This window comes from Platichthys flesus, chromosome 5 (genome assembly GCF_949316205.1).
Source record: "Platichthys flesus chromosome 5, fPlaFle2.1, whole genome shotgun sequence".
Taxonomy (NCBI): Eukaryota; Metazoa; Chordata; class Actinopteri; order Pleuronectiformes; family Pleuronectidae; genus Platichthys; species Platichthys flesus.
Genome location: NC_084949.1, coordinates 18,734,494 through 18,755,706, shown reverse-complemented (window position 1 = coordinate 18,755,706; position 21,213 = coordinate 18,734,494). Strand labels below are relative to the sequence as shown.

The 21,213-nt window shown below is 43.0% G+C and overlaps 1 protein-coding gene across 4 annotated transcripts; it reads right to left on the bottom strand.

The window, feature by feature from the left end:
• Window positions 1-16: 16 nt before the first annotated feature.
• On the bottom strand, window positions 17-21,181 carry acsl1a (acyl-CoA synthetase long chain family member 1a). Of its 4 annotated transcripts, none has more exons than XM_062388470.1 (20): window positions 21,107-21,181; window positions 10,179-10,391; window positions 8,142-8,256; window positions 7,973-8,037; window positions 7,785-7,886; window positions 6,891-6,990; window positions 6,622-6,791; window positions 6,313-6,345; window positions 6,095-6,146; window positions 5,936-6,009; window positions 5,345-5,422; window positions 4,471-4,605; window positions 4,169-4,303; window positions 3,755-3,850; window positions 3,284-3,445; window positions 3,056-3,172; window positions 2,817-2,960; window positions 2,631-2,732; window positions 2,457-2,528; window positions 17-1,966 (listed from the first exon to the last, which is right to left on the bottom strand). In XM_062388470.1, the coding sequence occupies exons 1-20, from the start codon at window positions 21,122-21,124 to the stop codon at window positions 1,826-1,828; spliced, it is 2,124 nt and encodes a 707-aa protein (XP_062244454.1). In that variant the 5' UTR covers window positions 21,125-21,181; the 3' UTR covers window positions 17-1,825. The 4 variants fall into 4 exon arrangements, with proteins under 4 accessions (XP_062244454.1, XP_062244455.1, XP_062244457.1 ...); XM_062388471.1 differs by lacking the exon at window positions 5,345-5,422 and adding an exon at window positions 5,205-5,282; XM_062388473.1 differs by lacking the exon at window positions 21,107-21,181 and adding an exon at window positions 20,363-20,464.
• Between the last annotated feature and the right edge of the window lie 32 nt (window positions 21,182-21,213).

Sequence of the window (21,213 nt, the reverse complement as noted above, 5' to 3'; positions counted from 1 at the left end):
AGAAAATTCCAACACCTGCGTTTGGAAGAAAGTTTTTATTTGGCACAGTTGACAAATATAGATACTGTACTCTTTTCCTCCAGCACAATGTACTGTTGCCCTTTTCAGATCATAAGTCTTTCACAAAAACTATAATATGGCTCAATCTGTCCGTCACCGACACGATTACAAGTGTGTAATGATCACAATTCAGAAAAACACAAAGCCTTTAGTTTAACGACTGAAATGCACATTCTGTTGCTCACGACACTGATTCGACCATCAGGGAAAGTTCTTGTTAAATGTTGACAAAGGCATAAAATTAAAAACACTGGGCTTTTAATATGAAATGTGATAGTGTTACCACATATTTCCCCTTGAATACCTTCTTATGAATGCACTTTGTGTTACCTCGCAGCTAGTGGCACTGAAATCTCCAAGGAGAAGCTGGATGTACAATAATGTAACCTTCAATATATTTTCTATGCTGTCTTTAAAAGAAAACACAAACAGCCCCAAAGAGCAAAACAAACGTCTCTCCAGCGAAACGCTTCCCAGTCGTCTATTCATTACATTGTGCACCAGAACAGGTTCATCAGTCCTTTTAGCCTTCAGCACTGAGAAACATGGGAATGCAGGGAATTAACAATCCGGAGTATCAGGCACGCCACTGCGTACACATTTTCAGCAGATACGATATTTACAGGTTATCGGCCTGAGCAGATAACCATAACATTAAATAGTCTGGTTTATAAATAGTTCATGTTGTTGTGCTGTGTCTCAATTCAAGTATGGAGTGCACTGTAACGCAGCCTTCAACTGGGCTCGTGTTTAACGAAAAGAGTTCATGTGAACGCACCCCTCTGGAATTCACAACCTCGGACCTTTCTGAAAGCTCCCAGCTCATTAGATGCTACACGTTTTCAATAGATTGTAAATGGATATATAGCTATTTTAACAGTGACGTCATTTCCTAACATGTCTGAGGAAAACGCTGATATTCTTTCACCAGCCTCATCTCTTCTTTCTGTCTTTCCTCGTTACCCGTTTGCTAATTTGCCAAGTAGCCAAACCTCTGTGGCTTCTAGACACCCACGGTAACGTTTCTATTAGCGTCCATGTTGCTGTCGACCTAGCAGCCCTATTATCCTGACCTGAACAATTTAATCACGTACACAAATTCCTGTGTCACCGCACAGGAACCACAAGCTCATGAGTTCCATTTTAAGGCAGCAGAAGTACCCACATGTTGCACACAAAAAAAAAACTCAACAAGTAAAATCCTCGCCATTTTGGCAACACAGTGAAAAGAGGGCACCACCATTTTCAAATTTGTGAAAATTAGGTATACGGAAAATGGGCCCATCATGGACGTACGTGGCGGGTTTGCGTGAAGGGAAGCATCTGATTTGAGACACAGCATACGTGTTTTTAAAAGCATTTTTGTGGGGTTTGTATCTAATAGAAATGTTTGTAACCATGAAGAAGAGTTATGTTGGTTAAGGCATCAGCATGTCACTTCTTCCCCGTTTGTTCTTTAACCCTTATTCCTGTAAAGTGCCTTGAAATATTGTACGATGTGACTTGGCAAGTAAAAGTAGAATGCAAGTAAATTTGTATTAAATGATGCCAATAACAAGGTCTTCTGGGGTAATCTGAACTAATTAGCCAGTAATAGCAGGGGAAATAAAACCGTAAAATCACTAATTTAAGTTTCAGATGGTTTGTTTTGTCCCCACAAAACACGGATAGAAAGATTTGAGTAAAGGCCCCTTAACTAAACTAGTTTGGTTCTGGCTTTGCTCTAAATGATTCTCCCCTCCCTACATTAGACCCAGATCCCAGTTTACAACTTAATTTGGGCGTAAAGTTGATCGATCTGGTCCCTGAAGCGGCTCCGCAGCTCGTTCCTCTTGGCCTTCAGGGTGGGAGTCAGGAGGCCGTTCTGCACGGTAAACATCTCGGGGTGTAGAGCGATGTCTTTCACCTGCAGAACAAACAAAGATAAACACTGAGTTTCATATAGTGCTGCAACTAGGGATATTTTAAATAATCTATAATATATATATATATCAATCAATTAAGTGTCCAAAACTGTAAACTAGTGTTTAAAATCTAATGCTAGATTTTGAGAACAATATCGCAATTGAGAAGAAATTCGTAAAATTAAAGTCATAATTTAGCGACTAAAAAAAGTCGCAGGCTACAGGCTGATTCTAATAATTCTCCAGTAAAGTGACACAGCCTAAAATTGACTTTATTCTTGTAAAATTGTACCTTCCTCTTGTAATATTGACTTTATACAACTTTTTTCAAAAAACAATAATAATGACTTTATTCTCATATTACTAAAAAAAATAATTCAGCACTTTATTTCTTGTAATATACAAATTAATTCTTTAGTATTTATTAATACTCCTTTATAGTTTCTGGTCCAAATTAAGCTTAATGAACGAAGCTGAACTGAGAGAAATCACCTGTTCAAACGACTTGAGTCCTGCTTCTTTACCCAACCTCAGGATGTCCTGCAGAATGGCGTCCTTCACCTCCTAAAGAGTTGTCGAGTCAGCAAAATGAAAATGACAGTCAGAAAAACACAGTGTAAGGTTGAGTAGAGTTAAAGTCGGACTGTTGATGGAAATAAATCTGACCTTTTTACTGCACAGTTCAGAGAAGGATCCTTCAAATCCCTGTTTCTTGGCCCAAACTGGTAAATACTCTGGATCAGCCACGACTATCGCCACGAGGTACGCCTTAAAAAGCAGCACAGAGAAGATGATGATCAAACAGTACAAACTATCAGACAGGATGATGTGGACACAAGCTGAATCACTCACCTGTAAACTGTCACCATGGACAAATATCTGAGCCACTGGATCGCTGCGGTTATAGACAGTTTCTATTTTCTCGGGGGCGATGTATTCTCCTTGTGCCAGCTTGAAAATGTGCTTCTTTCTGTCGATGATCTTGAGGCAGCCGTTCTGCCACGAACCAAGAAAAGAGAAACTTGAGTTCAGCTCGACTTCACCATGATAATAACAATCAGATTTTTTAAGATCAGTGTTGTTCAGCTTACAGGAAGCCATTTTCCAATGTCCCCTGTGTGCAGCCAGCCGTCGTCGTCGAGGGCCTCAGCTGTTTTCTCGGGGTCCTTCAGGTATCCCTTGAATACATTTGGTCCTTTGACACACACCTACAGAGGAGACAAGCAAAAGGTATGAAGTTACGGTGAGTTCGGAGTGGAACAGAGGATTTTCCTCATCCTCTGTATGCATCTCATTTCTAATGAAGCAGAGCTCCTCACCTCTCCCTCTCCATTGGCTGCCAGGTAATTCATTTCTGCCACATCCACCAGTTTGACGGCGTTGCAGGGCAGAGGAGGCCCGACGTGTCCTGCTGTCCAGTCTCCAGGCAAGGACATGGTGCAGCCGGCTGTGCATTCGGTTTGACCGTAGCCTTCATAAAACTACAAAGAAATCCACAAATTATTAGTCACATTCATGGAAACTATAAGGCTGGTAATAAATACTCCAGAACTGTTCCTGTTAGGCCCCTGATAAGATGTCCGTGTGAGAACACCACAGTCAAATATCCAGATAATTCACAGAGAGCCAGTGGGCGGCACCATTTTGAACACATGACGGATGAAGGAATAAACAAATCTAAGGATGAAAAAGTGTTCGATGCTGTTTTAGCGTCACTGCCTCCTCATAGTGTCATATTTTCCTGAGTTCTTGTCTAAGAAACTGTTCGAATGAGATGTGCGTGTGGTCACCTGACAGCCCAGAGCCGCTCGCAGGAACGTCAGGATGGTCGGTGACACCGGTGCCGCTCCTGTGATCATGAGTCTCACACGTCCGCCCAGACTCGCCTGCAGACCGTGAAACAAAACCAGAAGACTGAAATGTCAAACTGAATAAATGGACTTTATGGTAAATGGACTAATAACATCAAACTTGTCTAGTTGCACATTTCACACTTTGTGCTGTCGGGGACAATAAATGTAGCCACATTTGGACTTGCCATTTATTATGCATCATATAGGATTGACAAAAACAGAAATAATACTATTAAATATGCACAAAGATAGAATTTAGAGAACATTTTTGTGGTGGCTAAAAGGAACAATACATATTCAAAGATAAATATCTCAGATACTTTAAAAACGTACATTTTTTTTGGTATTTACCTGAACTTTTTTGAAGATGAGTTTGTCCCACATGCTGTCTGTTCTGACCACGCCATTTTTCATCTCTGCCTCCTTCCTCCTGAAGGCAAAGTCCAGCACCCATCTCTTCAGCGGCGTGTTGGCCTGACTGAAAACCTGTGGACACCGGAGGACACGTCATGATTTATACAAAACGATGACACGAGAAGACAGACCACAGAAAAGAGAGGCAGGCAAGATCAAAAACAACGGAAAATCTCTTAATGTTGGTAGACTTTAACGTGTCACATCAAATAAACTACAGGAGGGATGCTGTGTCTGACCTTATCAAACATGCGGTTGAGGAGACGTGGGACGACGGGGAAGACCGTCGGCTGCAGCGTTTTCAAGTCGTCCATCAAAAGTCGGATGTCTCCTTGGAAGTAGCCGATTCGAGCCCCGTGGATGAGGACGACGCCCTGATGAAGAAACAGCTGCTTATTCCTCCTGGTACAAGTTGAGTCAGTCTGATGTTTTAGCCACAAGATGGCACTGTTGTTCAACTTGGAGACACTACACTGCCACTGTTTGTTATTTAAATCTAAAAGTTGTTGGGCTCATTCGATATTTTAGAAAAGCTTCACAACCTTTATCAACATTCATTATTAAGTTAAACGGCTACAAATGAGGATTGACTTCTGTGTGGTTTGCATTTGGTACATTTTCTTTTGACCCAAAAAACTGTCCAAAATTAGCAGCTTTATAATTTGAATATGAAAATATAAGATATAAGACAATGAAAGAAAGAAATTAACATTTTTGACGCTAAAGTTTCAGTTCTCAAAAAGTGTGATGCACGCAGCAGATGTTAGATCCAAATAATAACAACATGCTCCTAAACCTTTGAATTAGAAGGGACAAAGCACTGATGCTTTTAACATTTCCAGACCTCTGACTTATTATGCTTAAATGCTCTGAAAACACTTAAAGATCCACAGACTCGACTTAATGCTCCTGATGCTTAAATCTCTTATTATTTCATTATGACAGATGTTAGGTAAACAAGTCCACAACATACCTGTACAACCCTCTCAAACATGTGAGCTAGGGGGAGATAGGATATGTGAATGTCATTGGTGTCCAGCATGCAGTGTACCTGCGGAGCACACACAAAGCAAATCCCACGCACGTGCGCTGGTCAAACAGGGCGTACTGTACCTCCACCACCCTCTCAAACATGTGGGCCAGAGGGAGGAAGGAGATGAGCACATCTTTAGAGCTGGGCCCCAGTGAGGCCTGGAGGACGTCAGAGACAAAGGGCACGACAGAGGACGACAGAGGAAAGGAAAATATAGAGGGGTCAGAGAAGGTCAGTCTGAGTCAGAGAGAAGATTAGGATTGAAGAAAGTTCCGTTGAGGAAAAACAAAACGCTCATATTGGATTAGATACAGATCTCATGAATGCAAGAGGTGGTTTGGTCTCAGAAGTGGGAGAGACACAATTTAGTCCAAGGTTCAAAACAAAATAATATGGAAGAGGAGGAACTACTTTTTTCAGCCCTGAGTTTGTCCTGCTGGTTCTTGTTTTTTTTAAATGCAGAAAAGATCCATTTATGTTTATATTTTACTCACAGTACTCAAAATTCATATTCTATGTATTTGGTTGTATTTGTACTCTCTTTTACTTATATTTTTTTAAACTTCATATTCACATTTCTTTGTCCAATATCAGTATCACCATCGGCTCTGAAACCTCCCTATCGATTGGGCTCTAATCTTGAGGGCGAGTCACCTGCTGTGTTTGTTTACCTGCGTTACTCTAAGGAAAGCTGCCGTGTTGGCGATCACATTCCCGTGAGTGAGCATTGCACCTTTTGGATTCCCTGAAAAGACATTAAAGCTCACGATTAAACACGACCTAGAAAAGCAAACATTTGTAGAAGCTTGCGTTTGTTGTTGTGTTGTTACCTGTGGTTCCAGACGTAAAGCAGATGAGTGCGAGGTCCTCTGGTGTGGGGGGCTGTAATCAGAGCACAGATCTGCACTAATGCATTTGAAGGCTAAGGTGCTGGTGCATGATGCAGTACAAAACCCTGACAGTGTCCTATGATACAAATAATCCAAATGCTCCAGGTTGAATTTAGTAAGAAGAAAGAGACATTTTATTTTATTTTGTTCCCACTCACCACTGGTTCCTGGTGGTAGTCTTTGCCCAAGGCCTGGAGAATATAAACAAATGATTAGAGTGAGTTACAGAGAGTGTGTCTGCAGGGAGAGCTGATAATAACCTCACTATAAAAACACACCGCACCCGGGGGCATAATATCAATTTAGATCTAACCAGAAAACAAGTTATTGACAGAGTGACGCGAGCGACAACAACAAGAACGGGTCGTTCTCCAGAGCATCCGCTGACGATCGCAAGAGAGCTCAATAGATACAAGGCTTGATAAAGCACGGAAAGGATAACTGAGACATAAGGACGTTATTCTCACCTCAAAGTCTTTCAAGCTCAGAACCTCGATGCCGCACTTCTGTCCGCGGGCAACCAGCTCGCTGTCAAACGCCTCCATGACCACGATGGTCTTCACGGCTTGCTCGCTCCCACCCTCCAGGATCATCTGAGCCTTCTCAGGCACATCGCAGATCACGGTGGAGATGGCAGCTGCAAAGCAAGGTGGAACCGGATTACCCACTTCATCACGACCTGGATCTAAGGCACTGCCGGTGGTGCGTGGTCTACGTGCGTGCCTGGTGCTCTCACCTGTGTCGATGACGTAGGCGATGGCCTCCGTGCCGAGTGTGTCGTACAGCGGGACGACTACCAGAGAGTATGTGTGACAGGCCAGCTCTGAAATGGTCCACTGAGGGAACAGATCAACATTATCAACAAACAAAACAAAATGTAGCGATGATTTTCCATTTCAGTGCCAAATGAATCTAAGGCTAGAAACTGAAATGACTATTTTTTACCTGGGTTTAACTACAATTACCGCCCTGTGGTTGTATACATTTCTTTTTCAGACTCAGATCAGATAATCGTGAATCTTTATTAATCTTTGAGTCCAAGTCCAAAATTTGAAGAAATTCCCTTAAGACAGACTTGGAATATCATGTCCAAGAGACTAAAACATGTTTAGTGAGGCCACCGTGAACTTGACCTTTGAAAAACCACATCCAATCAGATCAGTCTTTAGAAATCCTTCACAAAAAAGGGTTTGTGACATTGACCTTTGATCCCCGTAATGGAATCAGTTCCCGAGTGAATGTTTGAACCAAATGAAGGAATCCCCTCACGGTGTTGTTCAGATATTATGTTGACACGGATGGGAAAGAATGGACAGACAACTCAAACTTATGATGCCTCTGGCCACTAGTTTAGATCAGATACTATTGTATGTATTTAATTATACAAGTTTATGTAAGTGTATGACATCATTCTTTATGTAAAAGAGCTCCCGGCTAGTGACCATCAATTGGACCTATTGTTGCTCTGTTAGACCGTTTCAGTTTGTTATGTGAGGCCATAAAAGCGGTTAAAATTTTAAACACTGGATCGAAGTGAGAGACGAACGATTTTGGAGACAGACAAATCTTTGCTCTATAGATTGAATGACAGCCGGAGAAACGGGGGTGTAAATGTAAAAAGCGGTTTCACCTCAGGCCTGTTCTGGGAAAAGATGCCAATGAACTTGTCCCCTGTGTGAGAGTGTCCTCTGTGAAGGAGGGCGGAGCCGATGTGCTCTGCTCTGTCTGCCACCTGTGCGAAAACAAAAACACAAAGGTTTGTCCGGTCGTTCCCTCGGCACCGAGAAACCACGACAGACCTCATTGCCCTCGTCTCACCTGTTTATAGGTCAGCCAATCGTACGGCTGGTCTGGTTTCCTCGATCCAAGGCAAGGTTCGTCATCTGTGAGGGGAAACAAATCGCATATTTATCTACATTCCCGGGGACAACGGATGATCGCTTATCTCCGGGGACTTGGATTTATCCGATAGAAGCTCGGCACTCACGTGATATTCCGAGCCCCCGCTGGAACACCTCGTACATTGTGCGTGCATCATCGTAGAAGTGCGTCATGTGTTCGCTGGTCTCGTTCAGAGCCGATCTCCTCGCAAGTTCTGTACCCTACAGAGAGAAGGTCAAAACCCTTATAATCAGAACAGGGCGCACCTTCCACATAGCACATGACGACAAGATTTATTATGGAGAACACAGATTTATTTTGCGGTAAATCTGCTTTCTGGAGAACGCGTTCCTCCGTTATATTTTGACACAAACATGGATCATGTGCTGTTTTGGTTTGTGGCTAAAACCAAAGAAATCAAGGAAAAAGCGGGTTGCACGACATGTACACTACATACACAGAGACCAGTGTTGGTAATGTAATTCATCTTTATGAGTTCCCAACACGGGTCATCTGTGTCATCAGTCATATGACACCGTCAGTGGAGACTGAAATCAATGCTGTTCATTTTCTCCCTCATCTGTTTCCTGTGTTTGCAGAGTTCACACTCCAGCGCCCTATCTCCCGATCTGCAGGTTTGGTTCCAGACACAAACAGCTGCTGCTGGAGCTGAAATGATCCACTGAAAGATATCGATTTGTCTTTTTGCTTCGTGTCTTTTTTCGAGTGAAATATCTGTGAAAACTGCTTCACACTCTCAGGCTCCAGCTCGTCTGATGGAAGATCGGATGTTTCTCATTTTGCCTCATGTACTAAAAAATGTAAGACCTTCAGACCTTTAGAGGACGTCACCTTGGATTGTGCAAGATTGTGGAACATTCCTCCCCCCCACTCTCTCTCAACATGTCATGGAGTTAAAGATTATACACATATTTGGTCGTTTAACTGAAAAGAATCATTAGCTGCAGTCCAGCCTGTTGCCACACAACATAACTACACAGGACCGGAAAAAACTGTTGGGTCATCACATTGAGTGATGTGCTGGTGTGTCTTTAATTAAAAGAAAATTATTATATTATACTATGAGAACATGGTTCCACTTTAAACGTTTACCTCATAGGGCGGCTAACAACACATTTTTTCCTTGAGCTTCATAGATTTGTTTTTGTCAAAAACTCATAAGACAGATTTTATTGTTTGAATCTTTGTTCAATCTATTTGGTGAAGATACATTTGTGAACCATCCCTATAAACTCTTGAATTCCTCAATTCATATTTGTTATAGGCAAATCATTTTTCAGATGTCAGTAAGTTTTTAATAAACAGCTTTTTATCCGTTAAGTTTGTAGTTTAATAGATTGATTTTGTTGTGCAAAGTTCTGGATGGTCGGTTGTCAACAGTCCAAGGACTAAAGACCAATGAACACATAACTTATAGAACGGATTTTAACAGTTGTGTGCTACTAACCCTGGTTGGAAATGAGGATTACCATCAGAATCTTTCATGTGGTGCACGTTACAGTTTTACCTGTTGGACTTTCCAGCATGAAATATTGCCAATTGACTGACACTATACTACTGGAAATCACTTCTTCTTCACCACTCTAGCTGCAGCCCTATCAGAGCGAATCTAAGATACTATATAAAACACATGCTCTCTGATTGGTACATTCACTTTCAGACCTGGATTTCCGATGCTGTTATTGGAACATCTCCAGGAGGAGAATTTAACTGATTCGTCCCAACTTAGCACCCAAGGAGTTTAAAGGGTTCCTTACTAGAAAGTGGCACCATTAAAACCCCGAAATAGCGAAGCCTTCTTTACCAGCACATCCTGGTTTAGGTCAGAGATAAACTTCTAAGTTCTGTATATGTGAGGACGTCAAAACAAACATGTCATTTGAAGAGCTACAGCTGTGATTACGTTTCCTGGAGCGGATCCATTAACATTCCTGCAGAATGAGACCTGCTGTTTAGGTGGTTTTTTCCCCCCATTCGTTTCTTGTAGCTGGATCATGATTCAGTTATTCCAATAACACACAGTGTTACAGGAAAGTGGGTGGACAGAGATATCTTGTTCTTTCCCCAATTTGACATTTGACATATTAAAAGGACAAATATAAACAAAAAAAATATCACATACTGGCATTTCCACGGACTGCATCTCCAGATCACAGGGAGGTGTGAGGGCTTTGGGCCGCGTGGCGAACCAGTAGGTGGTGATGGCGGCGAAGGCACCCATGCCCATGAGCGCGTTGGTAGGCAGGGCACGCATGTACTGCCGGACGTCATCCAGCTCGGGAATGCGCAGCTGTCTCAGGACTTCCTGAGCCTGCATGGCTGATCTGCACTCACCCTGCAGCCAAACAGAGAGGGGAGCGTTACACATAGAAGGTTTGTAGTCTCAATGCTGCAGCACCTCTTCTGTCTAAACATCTGTATCTTTAAGAGTATAACCCTAACAACAGTGATCTTAATACTTAATACAGGACTTCTTAAACCAGCGTAATCTGAAAACTGTTGGGGCGACATTCAATTTATATTTCTTGACAAAAAATGACAGACACCTTATATCCTTCAAAATAAAGAAGTCACAAATCACCAAGTAAGACTTGATTATAAATACATACAGATGGTGGCGCGCACACACACACACACACACACACACACACACACACACACACACACACACACACACACACACACACACACACACACACACACACACACACACACACACACACACACACACACACACACACACACACACACACACACACACACACACACACACACACACACACACACACACACACACACACACACACACACACACACACAGTGTATTCAGCAAGTATTCAGAATTCCTTCCTTCAGTCTCAAGTAAAAACTGAAGGATAGCGTCATCCGTGATTTCCTCAGCACTTGAAGCACCTTTGGCAGCGTTTACAGCCTCAGGTCTTCTTCGGTGCGACTCAACGAGGTTTTAATCCAGGGTTTAGGGATTTTCTGCCACTTTTGTCTGCAGCTCCTCTCGGGCTCGTTCAGGTTTATGGAGTCTGTCAGCCATTTGTGGAGCGATGGTCGAGTGGGTTCAAGGCATGGCTCAAGGACACTCACAGAGTTGTCCCTAAGCCGCTCCTGTGTTGTCTTGGCTGTGTGCAAAAGGTCGTCATGTCGGAAGGTGAACGATCGAGACTGACGTTTTTATTAAGACCTTCTCCAAGAATAAGCTCATCTGTTAGATAAAGTATGTGGGCTGTTTGGAAGGTAAACAGAGAGTTAATGACCCAAACATAAATACTCATATAAGCTAAGGATGTTTATCTACACAGGGGTTTGTTTTTTGCAGCTGTGTTTTACATGACTACCTATGGGAAGAGGCCACAGAGGATTCCAGCGCTGCTGGTCAGACGGCCTACAACTCAATTTAGTTCAGCCAGCTACTTTATTTTGTTTATGTGTGACTCAAATAAAAAACCTTTACATGAACAAGCTGCGATTCTTTCTATATAAATACACAATTTAGAGTCCTACTGTTGTGTGCATTATATTAATGTGTTAGACCAGCTTCTCCCCTATATGTCTCAGTTTGGCCGAGCGTCCTAGTCGATCCAAGCATCTCTTATTTGATATAAGACTGTATAAGTCACTGTGTGCAAGAGGGAATTCAATGTTACCGAAGAAGGTCACCTTCTCCAGATCTGTACCTCCACACATTGCTGCAGGTGGATTCAGGTCAAGGTGGATTGTAACATGTTACATTCCACACGTCATAGCAAAAGGTCTGAATACGTTTCAATGTGATATTACATTTTGCAGCTTTCTATAACTCTGTTTTGGATTCAAACAGATTTTGCCTAGCGCTGAAGCATGACAAAATGTGATCAAATTAAAAAAGTTTGAATACTCATTGAATGTCATTGTTAAATTTTCAAAACAGTAATTACAGTCGACAGAGCAGAACATGAAAATAAATCCTTGGAGCAATGTCCTGCAATTAAAGACATTGAATTAAAAAGGGGTTTCACAGACGCTCTCCTCTTATTATAAGAGATTGGGAATCAGTTTTCCATGAGCAGTTTAAAATCGACACAAGCCAGAAGATGTTTTTCCAAAAGAAAATTATCAAACGGTGGAAAAATAGGCGGCTGTGCGAGCTGCATGTGTGCGTTTGTGTTTGCTGTCGTTTCTATTCAACACTTCCACATGTTGTACACAGTAGGTAGACGTGCCGTCCTATTTAACAGCTGCGCACTTTGGAAACAAATGGCACAGGAAGGAAATATGACTCCACACATAGTTTTGGCATCACGGGCCTCAAGGGGGAAAAGAGGACAACACAACAGACACCACTCACACATTCCGGCAATACTGAAACTCATTTCTGAAGGGAAAGAGGTTTTGAGGTGGGGATGTTTAAGGAATGAGCTCACTGGGTTGAAACCGCATTATCTGAAGTGCCAGATAAATGCTGTCTGACTATAACTGAGAAAGACTGAGGAGTATTAAAATACATGCTAAAGTGCAAATCACCTGATCCTGAATCAGACTAAGATATCCAACTTTTCCAGTTACTACAATGAATGTATTAACTGAACAAGTTGGATATATTAGTCTGCTATTATATATAATATTCTCTTAGATAGTATACAGAATAGATATACTAATTAGTCTCCATCATATAGATATAGTATCGATATCTAGATCTAAGGAATGACTTATCTTTCATTTAATGGGTCTTTGTCTCTCGTTATAATCTCATTAGTTATCAGACAGGTGGCTTTACACACCTCAGAGCTCAACTCATCTGACCTCTGCATTGTAAGACAGCGGCTCCGCTGCCAGACGAACAAGTGCACAACCACCTCAGTGGCAATAATTGACTTCTCACCTACTTCTATTATTAAAGCCTCGCCCATGACACAGGTGGCCGGTGCCAACTGGGTCAAAGGGTTTCTGGGAAAAGCCGCCAGACGAGCTTTAATTACAACTTTAATTCAACAAATTGTGTGATTGTGTCTCAAGTGTGATCATGGTCAAACCCAGTAGTTTTTATATAAAAGAATTAAAGGATTACAAGAGAGAGTTGAAGGAGCAGTATTAGGTGGTTTGGATCCATTCATTCTCTATGGCAGTAAGTGCTGTATATAGATGTATAATAAAACATGCAAGAATAAAGCTCAGCTATGAGAGACAAGCAATGTTCAGACCCCTTCTAAGTGCTCTCCAGGAAAAAATGTGATAAAAATAGGTAAAAGTCGTAGAAGCGGCTCAATGGATTGAGAGAACATTTGTCAAGAAGTAGATGCCGAACCAAGGAAAAATAAAATCTCAGTACTCACAAGTCAGCAGTGTTTGTATGAGAGAAGGCAGAATCAGTGTCTTAGAGTTGTAGTTTATCTGAATGACCGCGTGCTGCAATAGTTGCTATAAGCAGGCCCGTCACTGACCTCTAATAGACCTCCGAGGTTCTCACCACTATGAATAGCAGGAACACGCCCCTTTCAAACAGAAACACAGACGCAGGAGACAGCGCCAGCCACTCAGAGCGCAACTCAAGGCCCAGGAGGGGGTTTTCTGCTTCACCCATTGACCGGCTTGAGCACATTGTCCTATCGGTCCTTACTCAACTGTAAATATGAAGGTTGTCTATAACCGGATATAACAAATGCAAAGCAGCGTGTCTGAGACGTTCAAACATACTAATGTCCGAAGACTATTGAGAGGCAACAGGGATTTTTAATGTTTATTCAAGGTTCAAAGACCAACACCTTATCCTCCATTATCTGAACCCGGTTTGTGCAATTCTAGTGTTGCTGAGCGTCCGAGCCTCGGATGAATAAAGAAATACACCAGTCACAAAGAGTCTGTGTATTCTTCAAGATAGACATGTTGACTAATCCCCCAATTTGCATTCTGATATCACAGAGTATTGACTGTAAGCAAAATACACACAAAGGTTAGTACATGTGCAAATTCCTCCGAATCCAAGATGGATAAGACGTTAGGATTCCAGTTAGTTATCTATACAGGAGAAAATCTGCATCTTATTTTCCGACAGTTTCAGCTGATGAGTGTAAAGTGGCCAAAAACCATGTGGACACCGAGGACACGTGGGTTTACACATTTCATGCTGACGTTATCAGCAACAACAAAGACAGTAAAACATAAGAAGCCTGAGAGGGAACTCAGTTTAACCAGCTGTGACTGTGGCAAGAAACACACACATGGATCTTTGTGGCGTGAAACAAAAACCATGTGTTACAATAAAATCCCGTTACATATCGAACCATGGCATATGTAATCATGTCAGGATATGAGTGTATAGATATCGCAATATAGTCATATATTATCTGGGACTAATAGAATTAACAGTTATGTCAGATTCTGGGCTATTCAGTCCATTTAATATGGGACAAAACAAGGACCTTTGTCACATATCAACAAATTTATATTATTATTTTATGGTCCACAGCATATTGTCATGTTGCACTTTTAAAATTAAATATTCAATCAACAGAAATGTTACCAATTATCCTTTTTATATAGTCAAATATTTATAAAATTACAAACTTTTCATATCATTACTTTGAAATCATGACTTCATTTGTCTTTTTTAGTGTCGGTTATACAAATCTTAGACACGTAAAGATATGTTTGGCCGATGCAAACACATCTTTTGGCATATATTAGTACTTTCCTTTTAGTTTCACTATGTGTCTCTCTGTCCGAAGGCCGACAGCAGTCACATGCTAGCAAAAGTTGCTCCACCACCACCTCCACTCTCCGTACTTGGCCTGGGTGCATGACAAGCCAATGGCAGGGCCGGCTCTCCGGTCACCCCACACCCCGGGACACACACACACACACACAAGACAGTGGAAAAAAGAGGGGGAGAGGGCAGCCGGCTCATTTGACACATAACAGAACATCGCGATTAGTTGGCAGCGGCCTGCAGCTTGAGCTCAGACCACAGATGTCAGTTTTGCATATGTGCAAGCCACAACCAGGAAGTTGCAAACAGGAAAGATGGCCGGAGAGTCGCACTCCTCTGTACATGTTCCTCTTCCTCAAAAAAAACCCCAGACCAGTGTGACACTGAGCTGATAATGGGTTTGGCTGTTGAGCGTCAGGTCAGATGATTTAAGCTCATTATTACTGCACCACCACCGGAGCATTAGCACATGGAGCCTTCACAACACCACAAAAATCCCACTCTTATAAGACAGATGCTTTCAAATCCAGTATCCCTCTTCCATCTGGAATTATTTTGGATGAGTCATTATTACAGTAAATTATCATCACACAAAAATGCCAAACATCGTTGTGTCCCAGATTGCCAATTACTCCCCCCCCCCCCCCCTTAAACCGAAGTTTACTTTCACTTGGCACAGCATGGAGCCATAGAGGAGCAATACTCGTTTTTAAAAGGTGGAGTTGGCTTCTAGCTTTTCCCCATAGTCAAACACAAGTGCAGACATGTAAAGACTTTATTTATATGCATTTATGTGGCGTAAAGATACAAGTGCTGGCATGTCTGGCCAAGCAGCTTGATATCTACAGTGGTGACTTCCAAAGCCAAGGAGAGCATCATGGTAGGCTAACATGAGTCTCACATTACCACACTTGTGTTCCTATGATGAGCTTTACACTGACATACAAGAACAGTGCTGTTGTTTTTTAACATTAGTATTACAAGTCTTCTCCATGTAGCAGCTGATGAGGAGGATTTGTGTTGCCAGTTACTTTTAGCCCATTGAAACAAACCCCCTTCAAATGATTATAATTCAAATGAGCTAGATAAAATCTAAACGTCCCCTAGGCCGTATTCAAGACATGACCTGCGGATAGAGTCTGGAGAATTGGGTGCGGACCCTACCCACACTTTGCTTTTAACGCATGCAAAACGCAGCGGGGGGGGGAGGGGGTGTGTTCTCTGCACAGACGCGTTTGAAAAAGCAACAAATCCTGCGCATTAATCAGGCGGCGGACAGGAAGTGATGAATTAACTCCACTGCAGAGATCACATGATACATTACACAGACATCGGCGTCAGCTCTTGACCTCTATGACACCACTTCGCTTTTTTGCGTCTGTCGCGTGTAAGAACCCCCCCCCCCAGAATCGCTCACAGTGAATCCGATGGGATATAGACATTTTCCGGAGTTCCTTTCTGTAACTAGCTGGAGACACACAAGCGCTGATTGTCATCTCCACACAGATACGCATGACTACTGCAGAGTCATTTGACCTGGAAAATTATCGGCCATTGTTTTCTTTCCCACCGAAGACAAAAGCAAGATGTTAGTGGGGTTTACAGTGGGCTTTTGTCCAGCATGAATACAGCATAAAATGTATTAAATAAGCCGTTGTAGCACGAACATAAAAGTTGTTCTAACGAGAAACAGGTTAGACGGTGTTCAATGAATGATGAAGTTGACTTTTCGTTACAGCCATAATCTCACGTAAGTCTGTAACTCATTGCTCCTCCGTGTCCTTGCTATACGTCAATGAGTGTCTGTTACAGATGTTCTGCTTAATATAGCTCACAACAGAGGAAGGACATTTTCTGTAAAACCTGAAACTGGACTCTCAGACAGAGTTTGCATCCGACTTCTTCATAGAGGGGGTAAAAATGGCCCAGACACAGTATAACAGGCGGGGCCGCACTGGAGTAGCACTCACTTCTCCAAAATGAATTGTACAAGTAGAAGCAAATGCAGTGGCTCGTTATCGATTCAGTTCGAAAAAATGCAAAAATGTTGTGTTATTGACGTGGATGCAGCTGCCAGGGCCTCATTGATAATTCGACTGTTTTACAAACAGCATTGCGTGTCCCGAGGGCGTGGATCTAAACAGAGGGACGAGCTCACATATTCCTGTGCAAAACCTTTATTATGTAAAGGTTTAACTGGGGAATTGAGAAATTATGCTCCACAGGTAACTACGGATGAGCAGTCGAGCAGATGAGCAGCCTGAAGGGAGCTTGTGAAGGTGAACAGGTAGAGACATGAACCGTCATGCAGGGACAAGATGTTGAGAAATCAGGTGAGGGAGGGGTAGATGGTTACTCCTCCTGACCTCTGATGTAAAACACAAAAGTCTGACCTTGCACAAGACAACGCGATCAAGACTGTATGTCCTGACCCCCCCCCCCCCCCCCCCCCCGGTGAAATTGCACACTCGCGGTCACATGGTCAAACAGTGGAGAAATGTACGAGGTGAGGGGAGGGGAGGGTGGGAGTGGGGGTGGGGGTGGAGGAGGGGGGGTTTGTGAAGTGGAACAAAGGTCACGCTCACGTCAACTGCTGCCAACACAGTGTCAGGCCACACGGCCGCTGTACTGCAGGTCAAATAAAAAGCTACGGCCATTTCTGAGAACGCTCAGTGATCTAATCAAACTGAAATTCAGCCTCTGCTGTAGTGAATTAAAGTTGAAAAGCTCCAGAAGTGGCTCATGCACTGTTTTTCCTGCTTATATTACAGAAGAGTTTGGGGGAAATGTGGTGATTCACTTTCTTGGTTAGAATTAAGTGAGAAAACTAACACAGCTGTGCTGCCTGTACTGTAGAAATAAAGCAATTTGTTTTAAAAACTAGTCCTTGTTGATAAATCTCAGTTATTTTCTTAAACTTTCAGCTATTCATCAATATTATATCTTTGTTGTTTCAATGCAGACAACTGTCTCAAAATCTGAGTTCAGCTTTCCAACAATGTTCTCCGGGGTCAACGACCTTTGTGGCTGGCTAAGATTCAACTTCTTTATTTGAGTTTCAATCAGAAAAATCATCTGGTAGAAATATTTGATTTGTCGCGCCACATCCTCCGTTTGCTTCTCTGCCACCGACCAAAGCGAAGTGATGACAGGGTGGCAGTCTGCTTCGGAGTCACAAGACCACAAAGTGTCCCTCTGTGTGCGTCGATGAAAGCTGCTCCTGTACTCAGAGGCAGAGACACATGACCGAGTCTGCACAGTCACTTTGTTGCCATCTCTGTCATGTAACTGCTCATGTGACAAAAAAAAAAAGAGCATTTTCTCTTCTTCCTTTCCTCAGAGGGGAGTAAATCCACAAACGCAACAGTGGAGCTACATTCCAAAGATTCCTCCAGGAAGTTTTCCCTCAACACATCTCCGGTACCAAGCACATCCCTGAACTGCAACACCCCTCAGAACTGTTGGTATGATCTGCTTTGACATCCTTACATATCCTGACACTTCATAGGACAGGGCTCCCAAACTGGATCATTAAGAATATGACCTCCAATCCTTCTGTTGTTGACAGTGAGAGCGTTTCTGTCGTCTCTGCTCTAAGAGGAAACGACAGATATAATTCAATAGCTGATTTAACTGCTGTTTCTCTGATGTTTTTCAGCTAATTTAAAGGAGCGTGTGTTTGCTCCGGGTGGTTGTGACGGCCGACACGTTGGGACTATCCCAAACTTTCCCAAACGCGAGGCAACTTTAGAAAATGGAAAACATTTAGCTGCAAGAGAACCAAATGAATTAACAGCAAATAACAGAACCAGCACTAACATAGACACCCTAAAAACAGAACAAATTCAATGGAAAGATGCCGCACGGTCCTTCAGTCGGCATATGAGAAATTCTCCCGACCTCTAGGGGAGTGCTGCTCGCAAGAGTTTAAGCTTCAAGGTGCAAGACTGAGGCCAAACCTTAAGGGGGCTAGAGCCAATCTTTAATTAAAATATAAAAAAACGCAGCTTTTTATGGCAGGAGAGGGACGGACAGGGAAAAGAAAACAGTTGCCAGCTGTGGGCCCAGAGTGATGCCCTCATATGGAAAGATTTTCGTTTTAAAGCCTGTTTGTTGGCTGTATGCTGTCCGCTAGTGACAGACGGCTGTAGACCTTCTTAGACACAACAGTGAACTGGCATTGCTTATTAATAAAATATGAATAATTTGTTTAGTCACTAGTATTGGTGCTGCTGTCTAGTAAGACTAACAAGGTTGTGCACATCACTGGAATTTGAAGGTAATTGCGTTAAGTACATTTTCTGCTGTTGAGGTTAGAGTTTGATTTCCATTCATTTCTGTGCAGTTCTGAACATTTAGCAGCCAGCAGAAACATGATCCAGTCGTGTTGTCTTCACATCATGAGTCACGTTTTGCACAAATATTTGCAAATGTTAGTCACCTCCCGCCCTGTGGTCATGCTGCTGAGGATGTGAGGGAAAGGTGAGACGTTTACTAACAAGGTGGTGACTATCCAAGCAAGAATCTGCAGCAGTTGACACAGACAGGTGGCGGGCATCAGACATGAACCCCCAGCACCATAAAACACGACTGCAGTAACATCTCATGCAGTCGGTGTTTATAATGGAAGACTCGTCGAGCATGTTTATCTGGATGGGGGGGGGGGGCGTATATACCCATCGGTTGCTCCCACACAGACTTCAGCTCAAAATAATATCATCGGCGCAAGATGGCGGCCTCCGAGGTTATTTTGGCTTCACTTCAGTGTAGCGGGAGGAAGTGGAGAGGCGTCGTCCATCCTTGTATACGTCCCATGATTACACGTGATGACCTCACGTGATGACCTCTGGTTATATATACACATGCCAAAAATACCTTGAAGTAACTGGAAATGTTAATAAGACGAAATCAAATAAGGTAATAGTGCATGAATGGAAGTGAAAGCATGGAGTATGTGTGCAACTCTAACTTCCTTCGGGGGCGCACTAAGGAGGTTACCAGGTCTCACACACAGACACACACACAGGCACACACAACTCTGACTGATACGGTGGGAATGCCAGGACGTGTCCTTGATGATTGCTTCATTGTTTCCCTCTCTCCCTCGTCACAATCTTATCTCACTCACAAACGATGGCGTCAGGGCGCAGGGCTCTTTAAAAACCGCTGGATAAAGACGCAGATTAGACAAGAAAAATCAAAGTATCTGCTCTCACAAGGTGTCTGATCAGTTCCAACGCTACGTGTCCATGTCTGTTGTCATCTCACACACACAGAGAGAGACACACACACCCTGGGGTTTCTCAGCGACCCTGACGGGCACAGAAGAAGAAGACGAACCCAGTCATCGGATCACAACAGTCGCTGGACAGATGCAGTCTATGTGGACATTGTGAGATTGGAGCGGAACACAAGTGAAAGGGTTCGGAGGAGGCGGATTGAAAACGTGGCTCGATCTCCGGTTTCTCTTTGAAGACATCAACACAAAGAAGAACACAACGCGGCCCTCGTCCTGCAGACTCGCAACCCCTTTCCCCTGACACACAACCTTGTACACAATGTGACCTCGTCTACGCGGAGATCTGGTTTTAATAAAGGGTTCCACTGACCAGTGCGCAGCAACAGATCCGGAGACTCGAGCCTGATTCTTGAAGAAGCAACAGCGGCAGCAGTGATGATGATCTACGCTGTGTTCGGCTCGCAGCCAATCAGGGGCCGCGATGCTCTCCCTACAGTTTGAGAGAGCCCCTGTGATTGGTCGACATCGGTCGTGACAAAGTGGTTGAGCCTGTATCGCATGTAAACCGAAGCCGCTACATCCTGTATAACAACCCTAAAAAAAAGACTAGACACACCTTCAGTAGTGGAACGTAACGGAGTATATTTACACAAGTACTATAGCTGTAGTATTTATCGTTGCACCCACAAAATCAGCAGGAGCGACACACACACACAGATGAAACCCACAATGAGCTTTATAACAAAACTCCAGGGTTTAAAATTGATATTCAGCCACTTTGACTTTAACCTCACATCACGTCCATCGCACTCAACCCACTGAGTCGAACCAGAGGTTGACAAACACTCACCAGTTAAACTGTCAAACTCATAAAAGTAAAAAGTGAAATAAGGTAAATAAACCGAGAATAACCCAACAGCAAGAGCAGCCAATGTACCACTTTTTCTCAAACAGATATTTAAACCTGCTTAGATGTTCAAAATCTACACAACTAAACTTTTAACTTCCTGGTACGTGGATGTACTTTTGTTTCCCCCTCCGACTCCCAGCCCGCTACACACCCACAACATGTCGCTCTCAGTGAAACACCCTGACCCCCCCAGTCTACACCTACCTCCTCTCCAGCCATCATCCCTTCTCCCTGGATTCCAACGAAGAGTGAGGTGTCTGTGTGTGCAGCTGCCTCACTCCACCGTCCTGAACCAGCACCTCCACCTGAGT